The 22,886-nt window shown below is 39.8% G+C and overlaps 1 protein-coding gene across 2 annotated transcripts in view; it reads left to right on the top strand.

The window, feature by feature from the left end:
- ZSWIM5 (zinc finger SWIM-type containing 5) overlaps positions 1–22,886 on the top strand; it is a 203,558-nt gene that overhangs the window by 111,405 nt on the left and 69,267 nt on the right. For both annotated transcript variants that reach the window (XM_049879122.1, XM_049879121.1), the window contains exon 2: positions 15,545–15,901. In XM_049879122.1, coding sequence (XP_049735079.1) covers positions 15,545–15,901 — 357 coding nt within the window. The remainder of the gene's footprint in view (positions 1–15,544; positions 15,902–22,886) is intronic.

Raw genomic sequence — 22,886 nt, 5'->3', positions numbered from 1 at the left:
ATACAAGACAACTTGTTCTGTGAATCTTATGCTCCACAGAATGGTTAGGGGAAAAGGAAACTACCGTTATTAAAGTATGTTTTATGCATGTTAGATTTTTTAATGAATTTTCCAGACGAATCTTTCCCATTTTATATTTTTTTCTACAAAAATAACGGAAAAAATTTTCTAATTTTTAAAATATACACCAAATCCCGTTGTAGGAATCCAAGTAAAAGAACACTGGAAAAGTAGGCTAATGCAAGGGTATCTCTGTAAGTGAATGCCTGGGCTTGGGAAGCCTCATTGTTCTTTAACTATGGTTGTTGGCACAGATGGAGAGCGGAGACCACTGCCTGCTGAAGCTGGTGCTGAGAAGGGGCCTGTGGCTGCTCTTCAGAGGTTAATACAAGGAAAACCTCTTGATTTGCTAGAGGAGTCTGCGAGGGGAGCAGATGGCCGCAAGAAGGACCCTCCAGCTTACTCAGCTGCTCAGAGAAGCTTAGGATGACCTCTGTAATACAAACAAACCAAGTAGCTCTCAGGGTAATCAGGCAGCATCATTTGTATTCTCAAATAACAATACTGCTCCTCACTTTGCAGTTTCTCGCACCCTCACCCAGTGTGTGGGCGCCATCTGCTTCTTGTGAACTTATATAGGCCCTGGCCAGTTGAGATTGCTATTGAGTGATATCTCTGGGAAATATGCTCTTTATAAATTAACTTTCACATGAGTCAGGTAGGCAGGTAAATATTATTATGTCTATTTGCTTAATTAGGAAACTGAGGCAAAGAGGAATTCAGGGACACTGGAATTAGAACTCAAGCATTCTGATTCCAGAGCTCTTTATATCATAATATGAGTGTACAGACCCCATTCTAGTGCTCTGGTTTAGGCTGTAGTTACCCAGCTTTTGAATAAGGCTTTCTGGAAAGGGAATTAGTTATTTTGACTGGGCCTACATGTCACTCTCACTGTTTCAAGGCTTCATGTGGCTTACTGTTTTGCTAAGTGACAAAAAGGAAAGAAAGATTGGCTGCTTTATTTTCTGCCAGTATACTGTTGTAGCCTTCCAGGATATAGGAATTAAGGTCTAATTTATACTATGTAGTTTCATTAAACCCCAATTTATTCAAGAGGGAAGTATTCTCGTTCAATGGAGTTACCTAGTATATATACATTGTCTTTAAACTGACTATAAGAAAAATTACTCTTTTTGAAAATCACAGCTCTCCTTTTCCCTGCCATTGGCTGAAATAACATTAATTTTCATGCATTAGCACCTGCCCAGGGGCCTGGTGAATCAAAAGAGCAATGAGCAAAGTGGTTTTAATTGCCCAAGCTTTACTAGATAGAGCCTTTCTTGCACTCAGAAACACAAAAGACTTTGAATGGTGTCAGAGGGCTGTACTGATAAGTGCTTTCCTTTAGAACTCTGAGCAGATGATTCACTCACTGTGCTAAGACATTGTCTTGTACAGATGAGTTCATGAGCCCATCTTCATTCCAGCTGAGAGAGCATCATAGAGCACTTGTCAGTTTCAGTTGCTTTGAACAATTGCCCAGGAAATCAAGCAAACTTCAGAAACTCTGAAGTCATTAGTGTAGGACTCTATTTTTGTAGAATTGTACTTGCCAATGACTTTTATGAAGTATCGTATACATAATTTAAACTGTATAGTCATGACTTGATGGCACACAACAGCAACAGTCTTATTTAATATATCAAGAGTGGCTAAGAGTGCAAGCTCTAGAGTCAGACTGCCTGTGTTCAGATCCCATCCCTATTTTTTGCAGTCTTTGGATCATAGATAAGTTCCTTTACTTCTCTGAGCCCCAGTTTCCTTATCTGAAAAAGGGCTATTGTATAGTGAAAGATGGAAACAACCTAGATGCCCATCACCAGATGAATGTATAAACAAACTATGGTATACACACACAATGGAGTATTATGCAACAATAAAGGAAAATGATGAATCTGCAAAGCATCTCATAACATGGATGAATCTGGAGGGCATTATGCTGAGTGAAATAAGGCAGTCACAAAATGACAAATATTGTATGAGAGCACTACTGTAAAAACACATGAAAAGGTTTATACACAAAAAGAAGCAATCTTTGATAGTTACAAGGGAGGGGAGGGATGGGGATAGAAAAACACTAAGTAGACAATAGATAAGTGGTAACTTTGGTGAAGGGTAAGACAGTACACAGTACTGGGGAAGCCAGCACAACTTGTACAAGGCAAGGTCATGGAAGCTCCATAGACACATCCAAACTCCCTGAGGGACCGAATTGCTAGGCTGAGGTCTGTGGGGACCATGGTCTCAGGGAACATCTAGCTCAATTGGTATAACATAGTTTATAAAGAAAATGTTCTACATTCTACTTTGGTGTATAGTGTCTGGGGTCTTAAAAGCCTGTGAGCAGCCATCTAAGTTACTCCACTGGTCTCACCCCTTCGGGAGCAAGGGAGAATGAAGAAAGCTAAAGATACAAGGGAAAGATTAGTCCAAAGAACTAATGGACCACATCTATGACAGCCTCCACCAGACTGAGTCCAGTACAACCAGATGGTGCTGGGCTACCACCAACGACTGCTTTGACAGGAATCACAATAGAGGATCCTGGACAGAGCTGAAGAAAAATGTAAAACAAAATTCTAACAGAAAAAAAGACCAGACTTACTGGCCTGACAGAAACTGGAGAAACCCCAAGAGTATGGCCCATGGACACCCTTTTAGCTCAGTAATGAAGTTACTCCCGAGGTGCACCCTTCAGCCAAAGATTAGACAGGCCCATAATACAAAATGAGACTGAAGGAGTGCACCAGCCTAGCACCAAGGACTAGAAGGCAGGAGGGGACAGGAAAGCTGGTAATAGGGAACCAAAGGTAGAGAGGGGAGAGTGTTGACATGTTATAGGGTTGTTAACCAATGCCATAAAACAATATGTGTACTAATTGTTTAATGAGAAACTAGTTTGTTCTGTAAATCTTCATCTAAAGTACAATTTTAAAAAAAGGGCTGTTGTGAGAGTTAAATTAGTTGATACATGGAAAGCACTCAGAATATTGTCTGGCACATAGTACGTACTCAGTAAATGTTAGCAAATAAAACTTCATTGTTTTATATTGTTAAAAATGAAAAATGCATTGTAAAAATTGGCAGAAGCATAAATCTGTTCATTTGAATTGTAGACATGAATAATGGAAAATGATCTTGGTGCTTTCATATTATTAGCATGTGTAGAAATTATTGTTACTATGCTCACCATCCCAATAAAATTATTTTGATTTTTGACTGATTTCATTTTAATCATAAAATCAGGACTTTTATAAAGATCCTTAATCTATGAATCATAGATATGAATGTATAAATTAAAAATTCAGTTTAATGTTAATTTATTCAACCATCCATAAATAAATACTTACTGAGCCCTAACAGTGTGCCTGAGATGATAATATAGAGATGAAAAAAACATAACCTCAGCTTTCAAGGAGCTCATAATATAAAGGGAAAAGACAAACATGAAAAGTATTAATTACACTTATGTCAGGTTTTATAATGGAGATATGAATGATGAAAAATGGGAGTTTAGGAGGAAGCACTTAACTGTCTGAAGAGACCAAGGAGACTTTCCCAGAGTAGGTATCATTTGAGTCAAGAATTAAGGATGAGAATGTCATGCCTGACAGAGGAAACTTCACATGGAGAGTCATCAAGGCAAAGAAATGGAGAAAACATAACTAGTCAAGAATTTTTAAGTAGGTTGGTATGTTTAGTTAGTTTAGAAATGGTGGGAAACAAATCTCAAGAGATAGAAATAGGCCATGTCATGAAGGAGTTGGAACTTTATCCTGTAATCAGTGAGGAACATTGAAGGATTTTAAACAGTTCAGTTCCGCAGACATTATTGTAAATGCTTATTCTTTGCCAGACCTTGTGTTAAGTACCAGGAATATCCAAAAAACCAAAACCAAACCCAGTGCTGTCGAGTCGATTCCGACTCACAGCAACCCAATAGGACAGAGTAGAACTGCCCCATAGAGTTTCCAAGGAGCACCTGGTGGATTCAAACTGCGGACCCTTTGGTTAGCAGCCGTAGCACTTAACCACTACGCCACCAGAGTTCCCACTAGGAATATAAGATAAGTAAATTACAATAGTAAGAATGACATGATTTGATTTCCCTTTTGGAAAGATCATTCTGCTCATGTTATGGAAGATGGGTCAAGGGGTCAAGACTTGGAGGCAGGAAGATTAGTTTATTCAGCCAAAAGATTATTATAATCTTGAGCTGAAGTAGTTTTGGGGGAGTTAAAAAGGGAGGAGCTAGATTGGAGAGAGATTTAGGAAGTAGAATCCACAGGATTTAGTGGTTTTTTGGATACGGAGTGGAGAGAGGCTCTAAAGAAAAATCCCAGAGCAATGTCCTGCCTGCCTCACCAGCCTCATCACATGCCACTTTACCACTTCCTGTTTGCTCCAATCACTGGTCTTTCCTCTCTGCCTCAGGGCCCCTGCGTATGTCTTTTTTTCCTACCTGGAGTCCTCTTTACCACTACTCTGCCATTCCCCATCCTTTCACCTAGCTAACTTTTACTTATTCTACTTATTCTATAAAATTTTGCTCAAAATGTCATTTCCTTAAGATACTCATTCCTTACCACTTGTTCTGAACCAAGTCAGGTCTCCCATGTTATACACTATGCTATTATTCTGTACTCCTTCATAGCACTTATCATAATTGGAATTAAATAATTATTTGTGGACCTAATTGTTTAATATCTGTCTCCCCAGCTAGAATATAAATGCCATAAATCAGGGATTATTTGGTCTTTTCATGGATGTATCCTTGGGACCTAACACATAAAAGAAAAAAGATGTTAAATAACTACTAGTTCAATGAGTGACTTAAGTTTAAGAGATTAACATTTTTGTGTGTTTTTGACTCTAAATTTCCTGTAATCCCAAAGGGAAAGACAAGCGCTATGACTTTTTGGTTAGCAAATTGAATCTAACCAGGGAGACCACATGTTGCATATTCTCTGCCATTTGAGCCTATTAGGATTCCATTTTTTGATCAGTTTAGTAATTGAGCATCACAGTAGCTGACTGTATGTTAAAAAAAAAAAAGTAAAATTGGATAAGTATGATTTGTTGTTGTTGTTGTTAGGTGCTGTCGAGTCGGTTCCGACTCATAGCGACACTATGCACAACAGAATGAAACACTGCCCGGTCCTGCGCCATCCTTAAAATCATTGTTATGCTTGAGCTCATTGTTGCAGCCACTGTGTCAATCCACCTTGTTGAGGGTCTTCCTCTTTTCCGCTGACCCTGTACTCTGCCAAGCATGATGTCCTTCTCCAGGGACTGACCCCTCCTGACAACATGTCCAAAGTATGTGAGACGCAGTCTTGCCATCCTTGCCTCTAAGGAGCATTCTGGCCGCACTTCTTCCAAGACAGATTTGTTCCTTCTTTTGGCAGTCCATGGTATATTCAATATTCTTCGCCAACACCACAATTCAAAGGGGTCAACTCTTCTTCGGTCTTCTGTATTCACTGTCCAGCTTTCACATGCATATGATGTGATTGAAAATACCATGGCTTGTGTCAGGCGCACCTTAGTCTTCAGGGTGACATCTTTGCTCTTCAACACTTTGAAGAGGTCCTTTGCAGCAGATTTGCCCAATGCAGTGTGTCTTTTGATTTCTTGACTGCTGCTTCCATGGCTGTTGATTGCGGATCCAAGTAAAATGAAATTATTGACAACTTTAATCTTTTCTCCATTTATCATGATGCTGCTCATTGGTCCAGTTGTGAGGATTTTTGTTTTCTTTATGTTGAGGTGTAATCCATACGGAAGGCTGTGGTCTTTGATCTTCATTAGTAAGTGCTTCAAGTCCTCTTCACTTTCAGCAAGCAAGGTTGTGTCATCTGCATAATGCAGGTCGTTAATGAGTCTTTCTCCAATCCTGACACCCCGTTCTTCTTCATATAGTCCAGCTTCTCAGATTATTTGTTCAGCATACGGATTAAATAGGTTATGGTGAAAGAATACAACCCTGACACACACCTTTCCTGACTTTAAACCAATCAGTATCCCCTTGTTCTGTCCAAACAACTGCCTCTTGATCTATGTAAAGGTTTCTCATGAGCACAATTAAGTGTTCTGGAATTCCCATTCTTCGCAGTGTTATCCATAGTTTGTTATGATCCACACAGTCGAAAGCCTTTGCATAGTCAATAAAACACAGGTAAACATCCTTCTGGTATTCTCTGCTTTCAGTATGATTTAGCTATGTCCTAATTTAAAAAAAAAATTAAAGAAGCTATACCAGATAAATCACTCTGATTTTCCTGACCTAGGAAAATGAGGTTGATGTGGTAGAGACATTATAGTGGAAATAAAATGTAGTTGTTAAGAGCTTTGACTCTGAAGCCAGGCTGCCTAGGCTCAAAATCTACCTCTGTCATTTACTGGCTGTGTAAACTTAAGCAAGTTAACTTCTCTAAGCCTCAGTTTCTTTACCTGCATAAAATGGGGTTAATAACAGTACTTAACACATAATGTATATAAAAAAAAAAATGTATGGTGAGGCTAAAATGATAAAATGTATGTAAAAGGACTTAAAAAGTGCTTAGGGCATGGTAAGTGCTGAAAAAATTTACTGATTGAAATTTATTTTCTTTTTTGATCAAAAGAAGCAATTGGCTGTATTCAGGAAGTATGTCGTTGTTGTTAGGTGCCATTGAGTCGGTTTTGACTCCTAGCGACCCTGTGTACAACTGAATGAAACACTGCCCAGTCGTGCGCCATCCTTATGGTTGTTGTTATGCTTAAGCCCATTGTTGCAGCCACAGTGTCAATCTATCTCACTGAGGTTCTTCCTCCTTTTCGCTGACCCAATACTTTACCAAGCATGATGTTCTTCTCCAGGAACTGATCCCTCCTCACAACATGTCCAAAGTATGTGAAATGTAGTCTCGCCATCCTTGCTTCTAAGGAACATTTTGGTTGTACTTCTTCGAAGACAGATTTGTTTGTTCTTTTGGCAGTCCATGGTGTAGTCAATAATCTTCGCCAACACCACAATTCAAAGGCATCAGTTCTTTTTCGGTCTTCCTTATTCATCGTCCAGCTTTCACATGCGTAGAAGGTGATTGAAAACACCATGGCTTGGGTCAGGCACACCTTATTCTGCAAGGTGACTGCTATGGATTGAATTATGTCCCCCCAAAAATGTGTGTATCAGTTTGGCTGGGCCATGATTCCTGGTATTGTGTGGTTTTCCTATATGTTGTAAATCCTGCCTCATGTGGTGTTAATGAGGGAGGATGGGTGACAGCTGTGTTGGTGAGGCAGGACTCAATCTATAAGATTGGATTGTGTCTTGAGGCAGTCTCTTGAGATATAAAAGAAAAAAGAGCAGAGAGACAGGGGACCCCAGACCACCAAGAAAGCAGTGCCTGGAGCACAGCGCACCCTTTGGACCTGGGGTTCCTTTACAGAAAAGCTCCTGGTCTGGGGGAAGATTGATGAGAAGGCCAACAGAGGGAGAAAGGTTTCCCCTGGTGCTGACACCCTGAATTTGGACTGTTAGCTTACTTTACTGTGAGAAAATAAACTTCTGTTTGTTAAAGCCATCCACTTGTGGTATTTCTGTTTATAGCAACACTAGATACCTAAGACAGTGACATCTTTCCTTTTAAACACTTTTGAAGAGGTCTTTTGCAACAGATTTGCCCAATGCAATGCATCTTTTGATTTCTTGACTGCTGTTTCCATGGGTGTTGATTGTGGATCCAAGTAAAATGAAATCCTTAACAACTTCAATCTTTTCCCCATTTCATGATGTTGTTTATTGGTCCAGTTGTGAGAATTTTCGTTTTATGTTGAGGTGTAATCCACACTGAAGGCTGTGGCCTTTGATCTTCATCAGTAAGTGCTTCAAGTCCTCTTCACTTTCAGCAAGCAAGGTTGTGTCATCTGCATAATGCAGGTTGTTAATGAGTCTTGCTCCAATCCCAATGTCCAGTTCTTCTTCATATAGTCCAGTTTCTCAGATTATTTGTTCAGCATACAGATTGAATAGGCATGGTGAAAGGATATTAACTTGAAAAAAACTCTTTACAGACTTATTTTTCCCAATTTTTAAAGCCCAGGAAGTTTCAAAATGTGAACTTATGGTAATTTTAATTTCTGTTTTTATTGTTTTATTCATGCAGTAAAATTGGGGCAAATCACATAACTTCTCTGAGCCTGTTCCTTTTCTGTGAAATTATTATCTCTTAGGTTTTTTATTATTTGATTCTGGCTAGAGTTTCTTGTAAACTAGAATATAGGTGCAAATGTTGGAGCATGTTCATTTCATATAATTCAGTTCTACAGCTGGGAGTACCAGGTAGAGTTTCATTTGGAGGTAATGTATGAGCTAAGCTATGAAGAACATAAGATTTCCTTATCTGGAAAAGAGAATATATATGTCACAATTGTCCAAATGGAAAAATAGTCCTTGGTACTTCTGTTAGAACTGATAAAGTTTAGTCCAAGGTTGGATCAAGCCCCAAAACCAAACCCGTTGCTGTCAAGTTGATTCCGGCTCATAGAGACCCTATATGACAGAGTAGAACTGCCCCATAGGGTTTCCAAGGCTGTAATCTTTATGGAAGTAGACTGTCACATCTTTCTCCTGTGGAGCGACTGGTAGGTTCGAACCACTCACCTTTCAGTAAGCAGCCGAATGCTTTAACCACTGCACTACCAGGACTCCTCGAGTCCAGCCCATACCCTTGATTTTCGAGCCTTGATGTTGGGAAAGAAAATTGTTAAGTTAGCAGTTTCAGTCAATTCCCATTTCCTCTTGTGCTGTTATTCAGGTAGGAGACAGGAGAATTAGAACTCTTTTAGCCATGAGCCTCTCATGAGTTTTTTGTTTTGTTTTTTTTACAATTTCTTGCTGATCATGAGGTTCTCAGAATTCTTACTGTACATTTAAGCATGACAAGCTCCAGCAGGAACCACTTACAAAGAAATTGGTTGTCAGGGGCCTATGAGGCCAATTCTGTACTCTTTTTAGATCTCGCCTCACTCATAAGTGGCATTTGGAGCATGTTAATGGCAAGGAAAACATGGCACACTTAGGGGATGACATGCTAGTAGGGGTTCATCTTTTAGCAGGTGTTCATAGAAGGACATCGATTTCCTTGGAAGCTGAGTCACTATCAGGGCATTGTGATATGTGATGGAGAAGGGGCTGCAGTATGATTTTATTTTTATATTTCTAAACAATGTAGAGGCTAGGTAGGGAAGCTGTCTTAGCCACAGAACAGAAAGTTCAATGATACATTCCTTTTTCTCAGGACAAGGCTTGCTTTGTGCTTTGAGGGGAAATGCACTGCTTGCAAAACTCCTTGAAAGTATTTTGGTGCATTATTCAGGGCCTGCTCAGTGTTAAAGCAGTTGAACTTTTTTTGCTTGTGCACGAGTTGATAGGGCCACAAGGGGAGCATCTGCTCAACTGCCTGACTTTTTTCTTCAAAAAGCCCAATCTCTACCAGGTCCATCATCTCTGCTCATTTGCACCAAAAAGAGTGCAAAGGAAGGAAAATATGGGCATTTAGCTTTTATGACCTGCTAGAACCATGAGCTATGAGTTGGAGTCGACTCAATGGTAGTAGGTTTGGTTTGGTTTTGGGTTAGAGCCATTAGCCATCACATATCTGTTAGTTTGTCTTACTGTGCTGGCTTTCACCATACTTAATCTGTATGCTGAGGAAAATATCCAAGAAGTTAAACTATGTAAAGAACATGGCATCATGATTGATGGAAGACTCATTAACAACCTGCCATAAGCAGATAACCTTACATGCTGAAGGTGAAGAGGACTTGAAGTACTTACTGATGAAGATCAAAGACCACAGCGTTCAGTGTGGATTACACCTCAACATAAAGAAAACAAAAATCCTCACAACTGGACCAATAAGCAACATAATGATAAACAGAGAAAATATTGAAGTTGTCAAGGATTTCATTTTATTTGTATCCGCAATCAACGCCCATGGAAGCAGCAGTCAGGAAATCAAACAACATATTGCATTGGGCATATCTGCTGCAAGAGACCTTTTTAAAACCCACTAGTGTCAAAAAACAATGATGTCACTTTGGGGACTAAGGTGTGCCTGATCCAGGCCATGGTATTTTCATTTGCCTCACATGCATGCAAAAGCTGGACAATGATTAAGGAAGACCAAAGAAAAATTGATGCCTTTGAATTATGGTGTTGGTGATGAATACTGAATATACCATGGACTGCCAGAAGAAAGAACAAATCTGTCTTGGAAGAAGTAGAGCCAGAATGCTCCTTAGAAGCAAGGATGGCAAGACTTTGGGCATGCTATCAGGAGGGACCAGTCTCTGGAGAAGGACATCATGCTTGGTAAAATAGTTGTTGTCGTTAGGTGTGGTTGAGTCGATTTCGACTCATAGCGACCCCACACAACACAATATTATTCAGACGCAGTATAGTTCAGCAGTTAAGAGTACAGAATCTGGAGCCAGACTACCTGTATTTGAATCCTGGTTTTGCTACTTACTGTACTCATATTGGAAACCCTGGTGGTGTAGTGGTTAAGTGTTATGGCTGCTAACTAAAAGGTCAGCAGTTCGAATCCACCAGGTGCTCCTTGGAAACTCTATGGGGCAGTTCTGCTCTGTCCTATAGGGTCACTATGAGTCAGAATAGACTCCACCACGGCAGTGGGTTTGGTTTTTTGGGTTTTGTACCCATCTTTTACACTCAGGGGCCTGGGATCCAAGCTTTTCCACATTGGCACACTCTCTTATTTAGCTTTTCTGTGGAGTCTTTTTTCATCAGGGTTTAAGCCATTTCTCAAGAATGTAGTAAATACTCCCAAGTGACCTGAGGAAGGTTACAAATTACTTTCTTAGCACCTGGTTTTCAATAGTGTTGAAACTTGGCTTTGTATGTGACTCTCTCTGATTCTCTCAGCATGGAGACCCTTTAATGAAAACTGTATAAAGACAATAATAATAAATCTGTAGGCTATTTTACAGTTTTACAAAGCACTTTTTAAAAATATTTTTTTAATTTATTGTGCTTTAAGTGAAAGCTTGTAAGTCAAGTCAGTCTCTCATACAAAAGCTTATACACACCTTGCTGTGTACTCCTAGCAGCCCTCCCCTTAATGAGACAGCACACTCCTTCTCTCCTCCCTGTATTTCCCATGTCCACTCAACCAGCTCCTGTCCTCCCCCCTACCCCCGCCTTCAAACAGGAACTGCCCACATAGTCTCATGTGTCTACTTGAGCCAAGAAGCTCACTCCTCACCAGTGTCATTTTCTGTCTTACAGTCCAGTCCGATCCCTTTCTGAAGAGTTGGCTTCAGGAATGGTTCCAGTCTTGGGCTAACAGAGGGTCCGGGAACCATGGCCTCCGAAGTCCCTTTAGTCTCAGTCAGATCATTAAGTCTGGTCTTTTTAAAAGAATTTGAGGTCTGCATCTCACTGTTTTCCTGCTCCATCAGGGATTCTCTGTTATGTTCCCTGTCGGGGCAGTCATCAATAATAGTAACTGGGCACCATCTAGTTCTTCCAGTCTCAAGCTGATAGAGTGTCTGGTTTATGTGGTCCTTTCTATCTCTTGGGCTCATATTTACCTTGTGTCTTTGGTGTTCTTCATTCTCCTTTGCTCCAGGTAGGTTGAGACCAGTTGATGCATCTTAGATGGCCACTTGCTAGCGTTTAAGACCCCAGAAGCCACTGACCAAAGTGGGATGCAGAATGTTTTCTTAATACATTTTGTTATGCCAGTTGGCCTAGATGTCCCCTGAAACTGTGGTCCCCAGACCCCTGTCCCTGTTACTCTGGCCTTCAAAGCATTCGGTTGTATTCAGGAAACTTCTTTGCTTTGGGTTTGTTTACAAAGCACTTTTGTAAGATAAGCAGAGCAAGTATTGTCTCTATTTTACCTTAGAGGAAGCAGTAGCTCACTTGCAAAGTGAGTGGCCCAGGACTGCAGGAAAAAAAAAAAAAATTTTTTTTTTTTGTAAATAGCAAATCCTGGCCTCCTAATCCCTAGTGTCATGTTCTCTGTGTTGTGTTATTCTGTTGGCCATGTCTGGTGGGTGTAAGTCTGGAGAGGAGCTATTTCTCAACCTTGTAGTTCTCTTCCTCTTTACCCATACTTAATCATATTTAAATGAAATTCTTTGACTTGACTTTAAACAAATGACAGTAAATATTTTTAAAACTGCAGAGCTAAGTTTAAAAAATCTGTGGAGTTTAGAAAATATACCTGGGTGCTAAAGAAAAAAAAAATTTTTTTTTGACCTTTTTTTGCTCTGGCAGTTAATTTTTCAGTAATGTACACTCTTTCTTTTTTTGGATTGGACCTAAATGTGCCTTTAGTTGTGTTGATTTTGCCATGTTTTAGTGACACAAGAAGAGAAGCAGTTTTATAAATATGCTTATGAATTTAGGTCTCATTCTTATTTTAATTAGCCATAATTATCTGAAACTTAAACTTTGGAAAATTTTCTCTCTGCATTTTTTAATTCTCCTGGGTCACAATGGTAGCTCTGAAACTTACACCAGCAGCTTTTTTTCTTCTTTGGCAAATGTTTCTACAACAAATGTAAGATTATTTTAAATTATATTCCTGTTCACAGTTGTGCAGTGCTGTTAAACAGGTAAGTCTCAGAAATTAGCCTAACATTTGTTCTGATCTCTGCTTTACCATTTGGCGCATTATGCTGTAATAATCTATTTATGTGTTTGTGATTTTTGAGGATAAGGACTTTATTGTGGCATCTTTAAAGGTGGTGTAATATAATTAAAAGAAAATGGGTTTTGCAGTTAGTCAGACCTGGATCCAAATCCCAGGCATATCACTTGCTTGCTGAGGGACCATGGGCAAATTACTTAACCTTTCTGAGCCTCAGTTTATGCAACTTTAAAATAAGAAAAAAATGATGCCGACTTCACAAGGTTGTTGTGTTAAAGTATGAAAAACACCCAACACAGTTCTGCTACACAGTAAGTGCTTAACAGATATTAGCTGTGCCTTTGTTGTATAGTAATAGTCTAAATTCATGAGGGATAAGAATGAGGATCAGCACAAAGCCGGTTCCTATGAGGTGGGGGTCAGACGTACTTGCAGTCTCCAATTTCTTCATTTCTGACCCCAGCCGTCATTCCTCTCCCTACCCCACCCCCTCACAGCACTCGACTTCTCTGCTGGATTCCATAATTTGTTGCAATAGCCACACAAAACTACGGACCATACTCACAGTTATGTGGTTTATTAGGGAAGTAACAGGCTACAACTCAGGATCAGGATCAACTTGGAAGTGTAATAGGAACAGATCGGGATCAGGATCAGGAAGTACACTGGCAAGGTCTGGAAGGCTCGCCTGAAGTGGAGAGTACATCCCTCCCTTCTTCAGTGCAGGAAGTTTCCAACTAGGACAGGTCTTTTAGCTGCTCTCTGCTGTCAGGCCTCTCTGCTGCTAGCTGGCCCAGCTCATGGCCAATGTAGCAGCTCCCTCAGTTTTCTTAGTTGCTGTCCACCATCAGGCCTCTCTACCCTTGGACCTCTCTGCCTCTCTGTACAGTCAGTATAGCAGCTTCAGGACTGCTTAGCTGCCACGTGGCTCTGCTTCTCTGCCAGCCCAGCTCTCAGCCAGCAGCTGTCTCAGCTGCAGCTTTTTTACCAGGACTGGGAGGCTTTTAGATACAGGTCATTCGTGTCCCAAAGGGCAAGCTCCCTTCCCAGCCCCTGTCAACCAGGAGGCCTCTAAAACTTCTGCCTTTCAGCCAGTTATATATCCCAGTTCTCTTCAGTTATAAGGTGGGGCCTCCCTCACCAGGCCAGAGTTCAACTAGTCATCGTTACCATGAGACATCAATCAACTGAGGTCTTCTACAGAAGTAACATTTTCTGCCAGCAGAGACAGGCTCCTCCTCTGGGCAAAAGTAACAAATCCTCTGGGGTAGAAAGCACCCTGGGAGGTGGTCCTCCAGGTTACTTCTTCCAAGAACTAGGACAAAGGTAACAGCTCCACAAGGTTTAAGGGAAAAATCTCCCAAGCTGTTTTTCGAAAGAACCAAGGCAAAAGGCCACATAAAGGAACTCATTGCACCACAGCATCTCTCCTCCACCCTCCCACAATTATTTTTTTCATATTCCTAGGCCTAGTAGTATCTGATACTTGAGGTCTTGCTAAACTTTTGTTGAATGTCTGAATAATTAGATGATAAAAAAAAAAAAATTTTTTTAATTAGATCAATATGAAGGTTCTTGTATTCTTGTCAAAGGAGAAGTAAAGAATAAACTATTTTATTCTTCTTTATAAGAATATTTAAAGAATAAACAATATTGTAGAATGAATTTATTATTGATTTGATTTTTTTCAATTTAGCTATAAGTTTAAAATGTATTCTCTCTACATTTCAAAATTATTCATGCTGTGTGCCTAGTAGAGGTGTAAACACTACACAAACTCACTATACCAATCTTTACCTTCCATGTCCTATGAAGTTTCTTGCCTTTTAGGTATTCAGTCACTTCATGTGCATGCGAAAGCTGAACAGTAAACAAGGAAGACAGAAGAATTGATGCATTTCAGTTGTGGTGTTGACAAAGAATATTGAATATGCCATGGGCTGCCAAAAGAATTTTTTTTTTTTGCCAAAAGAATGAACAAATCAGTCTTAGAAGAAATATAACCGGAATACTCCTTAGAACCGAGGATGGCAAGTCTTTGATTGCTTACTTTGAACAATCGTCAAGAAAGACCAGTCACTAGAAAAGGGTATCATGTTTGGTAAAGTGGAGGGTCATCGAAAATGAGAGAAACTCTCAATGAAATGGATTGGCACAGTAGCCACAACAATGGACTCAAACATATCAAAGACCATGAAGATGCCACAGGACTGAGCAACAGTTCATTCTGTTATACATAAGGTCACAGTGAGTCAGAGCCAACTCAACAGCAACTAACAACAGCAAGAACATGGTCACTGTTTGGGATTGTATGTTTTGAGTAAAAAATGTTATCCTTGATTTTCCTTGTTCTCTCTCCTGTCCTTCCTCATGGCACTCTTTTAGTTTCTCTCACTTACCATATTCTACATCGTACTGATGTTATTCGTAGACTTGCCTTTGGCCCCTACCCAGAGCTCAAAATCTATTATAGAGGTTCTGAACTTATTTGGGGCCATGAACCTTGTTCAGACTATGATGATAGCTACGAACTGTCTCCCCAGAGCAATGCACATAGCTACAAACAAACACAATTTTGTATGTAAGTCCAGGGAGTTCATGAACTCTGGGTTAAGGACCTTAGTTCTAGATTGTGTGCTTGAGAGCAAGACCTGAGCTTCACTGGCCTTTGTGTCTACAGTACAGCCTAGCGTATATATAGGAGATACTCAGTGAATAGTTTCTGAATTGATGAATTGAAATGCAAAGTAGAAACTTTTACTCTCTTACTACAGAATCTCTCTCTAAACACACTTTTTTCTTTCTTTCCTTAGGCTTCCATCTGAGTGGCACAGTAACTGAGCCAGCCACAGCTTCCGAACCAGCAATGACTTACAAAGTTGCAATCAGTTTTGATCGATGCAAAATTACTTCAGTGACATGTGGCTGTGGGAACAAGGACATATTCTACTGTGCGCACGTGGTAGCACTCTCACTCTACAGAATCCGTAAACCAGACCAAGTTAAATTGCGTCTTCCTATCTCAGAAACCCTTTTCCAGATGAACAGGGATCAGCTACAAAAGTTTATTCAATATTTAATCACGGCACACCACACCGAAGTTCTTCCTACTGCACAGAAACTGGCAGATGAGATTCTATCCTCCAACTCAGAAATCAACCAAGTGCATGGTAATTGTTCAACATTTTAGTTGAAAAAACCTACTTTGTTGCTATATTTATATTGCTTCCTTAAAAGTTGATGTGTTTTTACAATTATAATCACTTAGACATAATTCATTCTATCCATACAAGTATGTATCTAACTCTGGGGTTTCCTGAAGCAATCAAATTATCCACCTCATAAAGGTTATATGTTGTTAGTTTATGGACTTTATTCATCCATACAATCCCTGTCCCCAGGAGCCCAAAATATTGAAGAATAAAAGAAAGCACAAAATAGCTTGTGCCATTCAGTGAAATGAAATGAATATGAGAATTCTCTTGACATTTTAAGATCCTGCCTGGCTTCAGGGTAATTCTGAGAAGCATCTGTTAGCATTGTGCTTATTATGAGCTGTATAATGGGGGCAGATGGATGGAAAAAGAGATTATATTCACTTATTCATTCAACAAGTATTTTTTGATTGCTTACTATGTGCAAGGAACTATGCTGGTTGTTGAGGGGGTGAAACAGACATGGTTCCTGCCTTCAAGTAGCTTATAATCTAGTAGAAAAGACAGACAAGTCTGAAATGAATGCTTGCTTTTATTATGAAGCCAGGTTGTAGAGACTTAATCATAGAAAGCCATTGAAGGATTTTAAGAAGAGAAGTTAAACGAGCCAGTTTTTTTGTTTTGTTTTGTTTTTCCATTTTGCTTGTTAGGGCCTACTATGTACCAGGCATCGTGCAAAAAAACTTTATGTATGGTAATTCATTTAGTCTTCATAACTACCTTGTGAATTAGGTGTTAGAATCATTTCCACTTTATGAATAAGGAAATTATTTCTAATCCAGGCTCATCTGACATCAGAACTCATGCTTTTTACGTTTCTCTACTTTACCTCTCTATTAAGAAGATAACTTTTGTTTTAGGAGAATAACTTTTACTACCTCTCTATTTTACGGAGAGCTTTGGTACTAGGGTGAAAGATGCAGTGAGGCCAGCTGAGTGGCCTGTATGATACAATAGTCCATGTACTGAAGGGCTTGCTTTTTCTAGTTGTCCAACAAAGCCAATCGAGTCCTACAAACAACCCCACCACTTCACAGAAACAAGGATGTTCAAACAGACAGTCTTCCAGGGGCTCTCCATAACCCATATAAATAATCTTCTGTTGCTTTATACCCAAAGTTGTAGTGTTTACATGGTAACTGGGCTCTTATTACTTGAGTAATACGGTCAAAAAATAGCTCTCTTTATCTCTTCTTACCCCAAATGGAAAGGCTGTTCTACTTCTCTGGACTCCTTAAGTCAGAGCTCTTGGGCACTTGAATTCTGCCCCATCCCCCAAGTTTATATAGCACCAGAGAGAAGTGGGCTATGATCTGCTTTCCTGCCTCATTCCCTTTCGTAGAATTGTTGCCTATTTCCAAGCTATCTTGCCTTTTCTTGAACTGACCCCCTTGATTCAGGACTTGTATTGTACCTGTCTTTTTTTACCACCACTGTCACTAAAGCAGGCTGCCTCGTTACACCATCACTGTGCTGAAGCAACCTTCATCCCTCATTACACCTCCCATTTCAGTGTCTTATTATTTGTCTGAAATTGTCACATGGAACTTGAGATGTGATTCTATTGCTTCTATACCTATTACTTTTATAACTATTGCTTCTATACTTGTGTTTATGCCACACTTATATTAGCATCCTACCCCAGGTTCCATAGTATTTCACAGACCTTTCCAAATCTGTCTCTAATAACCAGTGGTGATACAGGCAATTGTACTGAAAATGTTTTAAAAAAAAAAAAAAAATGGAGATACTTCAGAGGGAAAATGGACTGGGTGCAACATCCAGGTGTGTTGGATGAATTGGGAGTGAAGAAGAAGATGAGAGAAAACTGAATTCCAAAACATCTAGCTCAGGTGACACTGATGATTTGATGATAGTATGGCTATTCATTTAGGGAGCATAAGATGAATGATTTTGGAAGGAAGATGAATTTAAATTTGAGGTGCTTAAAGTATATTTCGGAAAAGATTTCTGATAGACGGTTGGCTTATATGGATGGGGAATTGAGGAGGAAGGTCAGAATACTGGAGTCTGTAGCACAGAGATGATATTTGAAGTCATGTTTCTGTTCCTTGCTGAATATTTCAGTACTTCATCTTTCTTCCCCTTTCTCCCTAACCCCACTCCTAACTCAAACAGACCTAAGATGCCAGGAATAAGATTTCTAAAGCCACTTGCTGACTATTGTTTTTCTTTCATTGTACTTTAGATGAAGGTTTACAGAACAAACTAGTTTCTCATTAAACAGTACAAATACTGTTTTATGACATTGGTTAACAACCCCACAACATGTCAACACTCTCCCTTCATGACCTTGGGTTCCCTATTACCAGCTTTCCTGTCCCCTCCCACCTTCTAGTCCTTGCTTCTGGGCTGTTGTGCCCCTTTAGTCTCATTTGTTTTGTTTTATGGGCCTGTCTAATGTTTGGCTGAAGGGTGATCCTCAAGAGTGACTACATTATTGAGCTAATGGTGTCTGGGGCAAGAATGTCTGGGGGCCATACTCCTGGGGTTTCTTGTCAGGCCAGTAAGTCTGGTCTTTTTTTGTGAGTTAAAATTTTGTTCTACTTTTTTCTCCAGCTCTGTCCAGGGCCCTCTATTGTGATCCCTATCAGAGCAGTCAGTGGTAGCCGGGTACCACCTCGCTGTACTGAACTGAGTCTGGTGGAGTCCATGGTAGATGTGATCTATTAGTTCTTTGGACTAATCTTTCCCTTAAATATTTAGTTTTCTTCATTCTTCCTTGCCCCCAAAGGGGTGAGACCAGTGGAGTATCTTAGATGGCCACTTACAGGCTTTTAAGACCCCAGACACTAATCACCGAAGTAGAATGTAGAACATTTTCTTTATAATCTATGTTATGCCAATTGAGCTGGATGTTCACGAAGACCGTGGTTGCTATTTTTTATCTCAGAAATGGATTAGGCCTTGCTCTGTTCTTCAATTCCCTGAAATCTTTTTCTAATAGTAGTTTTGGTATGTATTTGTAATTAGATTTTGCCTGGTCCTTTTTGGATTGGTGATTCAATTTGGACTATGTTTCCAACTCTGCCTCTAGTACTGCTCTATGCCCTTTTTTGTGATTTGCTCTGGTGACTCCACACCCCAGGATTCTCTGGGATACAGCATACTGGCCAAGGTTTCTGTTCCTGCTTATCCATAAAGAGAGAGTAAATAAAAACAGAAAAATAAAAAAACTTGAGGAGTCGGGTCAGGAACCATGTCTTACTAATTTTCAAATCCCTGTCACCTAGTGTGGTACCTGGAAAATAATAAATATTCTATAAACATTTGTTGAATGAATACTGTTAAGGATTGAATTATGTCCCCCCAAAATGCATGTTGTAAATACTAACCTCTGTGCCTGTGGTTATAACCTGATTTGGGAATAGATTGTCTTTGTTATGTTGATGAGGCAGGATTAGAGTAGGGTGTATCTTCAGTCAGTCTGTTTTGACATATAAAAAGAGATTAAACAAGTGAGCAGAGAGAGAGATGGGGTAAGATAGATGCCAATACACATGGAGATCTCCGGGGAACCAGGAAGCAGAAGCTAAAGACACAGGGACCTTCCTCCAGAGCTGACACAGAGAGAAAGCCTTCCCCTGGACCCAGCACCCTGAATCTAGCCTCCTAAGCTGTGAGAAAATAAATTTCTGTTTGTTAAGAACATCCACTTGTAGTATTTCTGTTACAGCAACACTGCATAACTAAGATTTGGTGCTGGGAGTGGGGTGCTGCTCTAAGAGATACCTAAAATGTGGAAGCAGTTTTAAAACTGGGTAATTAGTAGAGGCTGGAAGAGTTTGAAGGTGCCTGATTATAAAAGCCTAGATTGCCTTGAAGAGACTGTTGGTAGAATTATGGATATCAAAAACAATTCTGGTGAGGGTTCAGAAGGAAATGAGGAGAGCTATAGAGAAAGTCTCTATCATCTTAGAGAACATATATGGCACCAGCAGCAGAATGTTGCTAGAAATGTGGACATTAAATGTGATTCTGGTGAGGCTTTAAGAGAAAATGATGAACGTGTGATTGGACAATGGAGGAAGGGTGATGCTTTTTATGCAGTGACAAACAACTTGTCTGAATTATGTTCAAATGTTTGGTTGAAGGTAGACCTTGTAAGTGATGAACTTGGCTACCTGGATGGTGAGATTTCTAAGTAAGACCTTAAAGGTGCCGCTCGGTTTCTCCTTGCTACTTACAATAAAATGTGAGAGGAAAGAGATGAACTTAAAAAGGAACTGTGAAAAACTAAAACAGAACTTAAAGATTTGGAAAATTCTGTTGTACAAACTAAGGACACGTGTCCTAGAGTGTTCACCAAGGATGTGGCTACACAGTCTTTCGTTAAAGTAATTAAGCCTGTGATTGATGGATCTAACCAGCTACCACAGCAGAAAACCTGTCAGCTTAGACTGAAGGGGACAGAAGGAAAACGAAAGGAAAGAACACTGAATGCCTCTTGGAATTGTATAGGCAGGAAACAGGCCAAAGGAGCTACATCTGTTGTCCTCCAGGAAAAGAAAAGGACTATTCCTGGAGCAACTTAGAGATCAGCAGAACTGTTGGAAGGAGCACAGAAGCAGGACCTTCTCGGTTTCAAAGTGTGTGGCTAGGGTCTCCTGGATCTCAAAGGGATAGCCATAGCCAGCAAGGTTTCAGAGAGTTGGATCTTTACTAACTTGGTTCTGGAGTGTGGGGCTACTGTTAAGGTGTGCCAGGGGTATGGGGTTGCCATCTAAGCTGAGGGGGTGGGGCTGCCATGCCCAAGGGACAGAAGAATATGCCTTGTTAGGGCCAAGGTAGGGTCACCACTTAAATGGACTAGGAGAATGGGACCACCCAAAGCTGAGGGAGCAGAGCTGCTGTCCCAGTGGGCCTTTGAAGGTGGGGCTGAAGCCCAGGGCCAAGGATCATCTGCTCAGAATCCAGAGGGTGTGGCCAACACCCAGGGTCTGGAGGGTGGGGCCGTTGCCCATATGGTCTCAGAAAACAGAGAATTATTTTCAAGGCTTGAGAGCTAATGTAGTTTGTCCTGCTGGGTTTTGGACCTGCTTGGTGCCTGTTATTCTTTCTTTCCCTCCAATTTCTCCCATTTGTAATGGAAATATCTACCTTGTGCCTGTTCTACCACTGTACTTTGGAAGCAGATAACTTGTATTCTAGATTTCACAGGTTCACAGATGAAGAGAAATTTTGCCCCGTGATGGAATACACCTAAAGTATCACCCATGTTTGATTTAGATGATTCAGAAGGTACAATTTTGGACTTGGAGCTGACTTAAGACTTTTGGAATGATGTGACAGGGTGAATGTGTTTTGCATGTGACAAGGACATGAATTTTGGGAGGCCAAAGTGTGGAATGTTATGGATTAAATTGTGTCCCCCAAAAATATGTGTTTTAAATCCTTGTGGTTATATGTGGTTAAATGCTTGTGGTTATAATCTCATTTGGGAATGGGTTGTCTTTGTTATGTTAATGAGGCGGGATTAACATAGGGTATGTTGTTGTTTTATATCGCTTTTGATATAAATAGAGATTATACAGGCAAATTAGCAGGCAGAGATGGGATAAGATAGATGCCAAGATACATGGAGACCTCCAAGGAACCAGGAAGCAGAAGCGGAAGGCACGAGAACCTTCGTCCAGAGCCGACAGAGAAAGCCTTTCCCTAGAGCCAGCACACTGAATTCAGACTTCTACCTTCCTAAACTGTGAGAGAATAAATTTCTTTTTGTTAAAGTCATCCACTTGTGGTATTTCTGTTATAGCAGCACTAGATAACTAAGACAAATACATAAATGAATATACAGATAATGAAACAGGAGCCAACATAGGAATTAGCAAAGTAGAGTGAGAAAAAGCTAGCAAGTTATTAAAATCATTATAGAAAAGAATTTCAAGAAGTGAATAGTCAACAGTGTTAAATATTGTAGAAGATATAGACCAGAACAAACAAGCAAAAAAAAAAAAAAGGCAATTTGGGGGAAATAGAGACTATGCAGAAAGAAGACTTTTTAAAAGTATTAGTAATTGCATCATAGAAATAAAAGAAGTTATTACAACCATGAAATAAGAAATGGATACTATAAAAACATATTCAGGGAACAGAAAAACTTCATTCATTACAAATGTGATGCCGTAAAAAAAACAAACAAACCTCAGTAGAAGTGTTGGAAAGTAAAGCTAAGGTAACTTCCTATCGGGCAGAGCAAAGACAAAGAAATGAAAAAGAGGAAAACAAAAGATAAGAAAATTGAAGAGAACCAGCCTTGGAAGTTAAATGTTTAAATAATAGAGGTTCCAGAAATAGAGAACAGAGAAACGAAGGTAAGGGATTCATCAATGAAATAATTGAAGAAAATTTTCTAGAACAAAAACATGAGTTTTCAAAGTGAAAGGATTTCACTAAGTGCCCACCGATGGGGAAGGAAGAATCTTTTGCATAAACTGTGCTGAATCAGTTGAATATTCATGTGAAAAAAAATTGAAACTTGATTCCTACTTTTTACCATACAGAAAAATCGGTTCCATATGTAGGTATATATGTGAAAGTAAAACAATAAAACTTAACAGATGATAACATGAGAGAGTATCTTCATGTCCTTTTATGAGGTAGGGAAAGATTTCTTTCCCTAGGAAAGTAGAAGGAGTGGTAAATTGAACTACATTAAAAATTAAGTGTCAGTTCTGCCCAAAGTGATCTACAGATATAGTGCAATCCCAATCCAAATACCAACAGCATTCTTTAATGAGATGGAAAAACTAATCATCAACTTTATATGGAAAGGAAGGAGGCCCCAGATAAGCAAAGCATTACTGAAGAAAAAGAACAAAGGAGGCCTCACACTCTCTGATCTCAGAACCTACTATACAGGAAAGTAGTCAAAACAGCCTACTATATATGGTAATCAGAACAACTTGGTATTGGT

Source organism: Elephas maximus, chromosome 3, assembly GCF_024166365.1.
Source record: "Elephas maximus indicus isolate mEleMax1 chromosome 3, mEleMax1 primary haplotype, whole genome shotgun sequence".
In the NCBI taxonomy this organism is placed as follows: domain Eukaryota; kingdom Metazoa; phylum Chordata; class Mammalia; order Proboscidea; family Elephantidae; genus Elephas; species Elephas maximus.
This window is presented reverse-complemented; position numbering and strand designations above follow the sequence as displayed.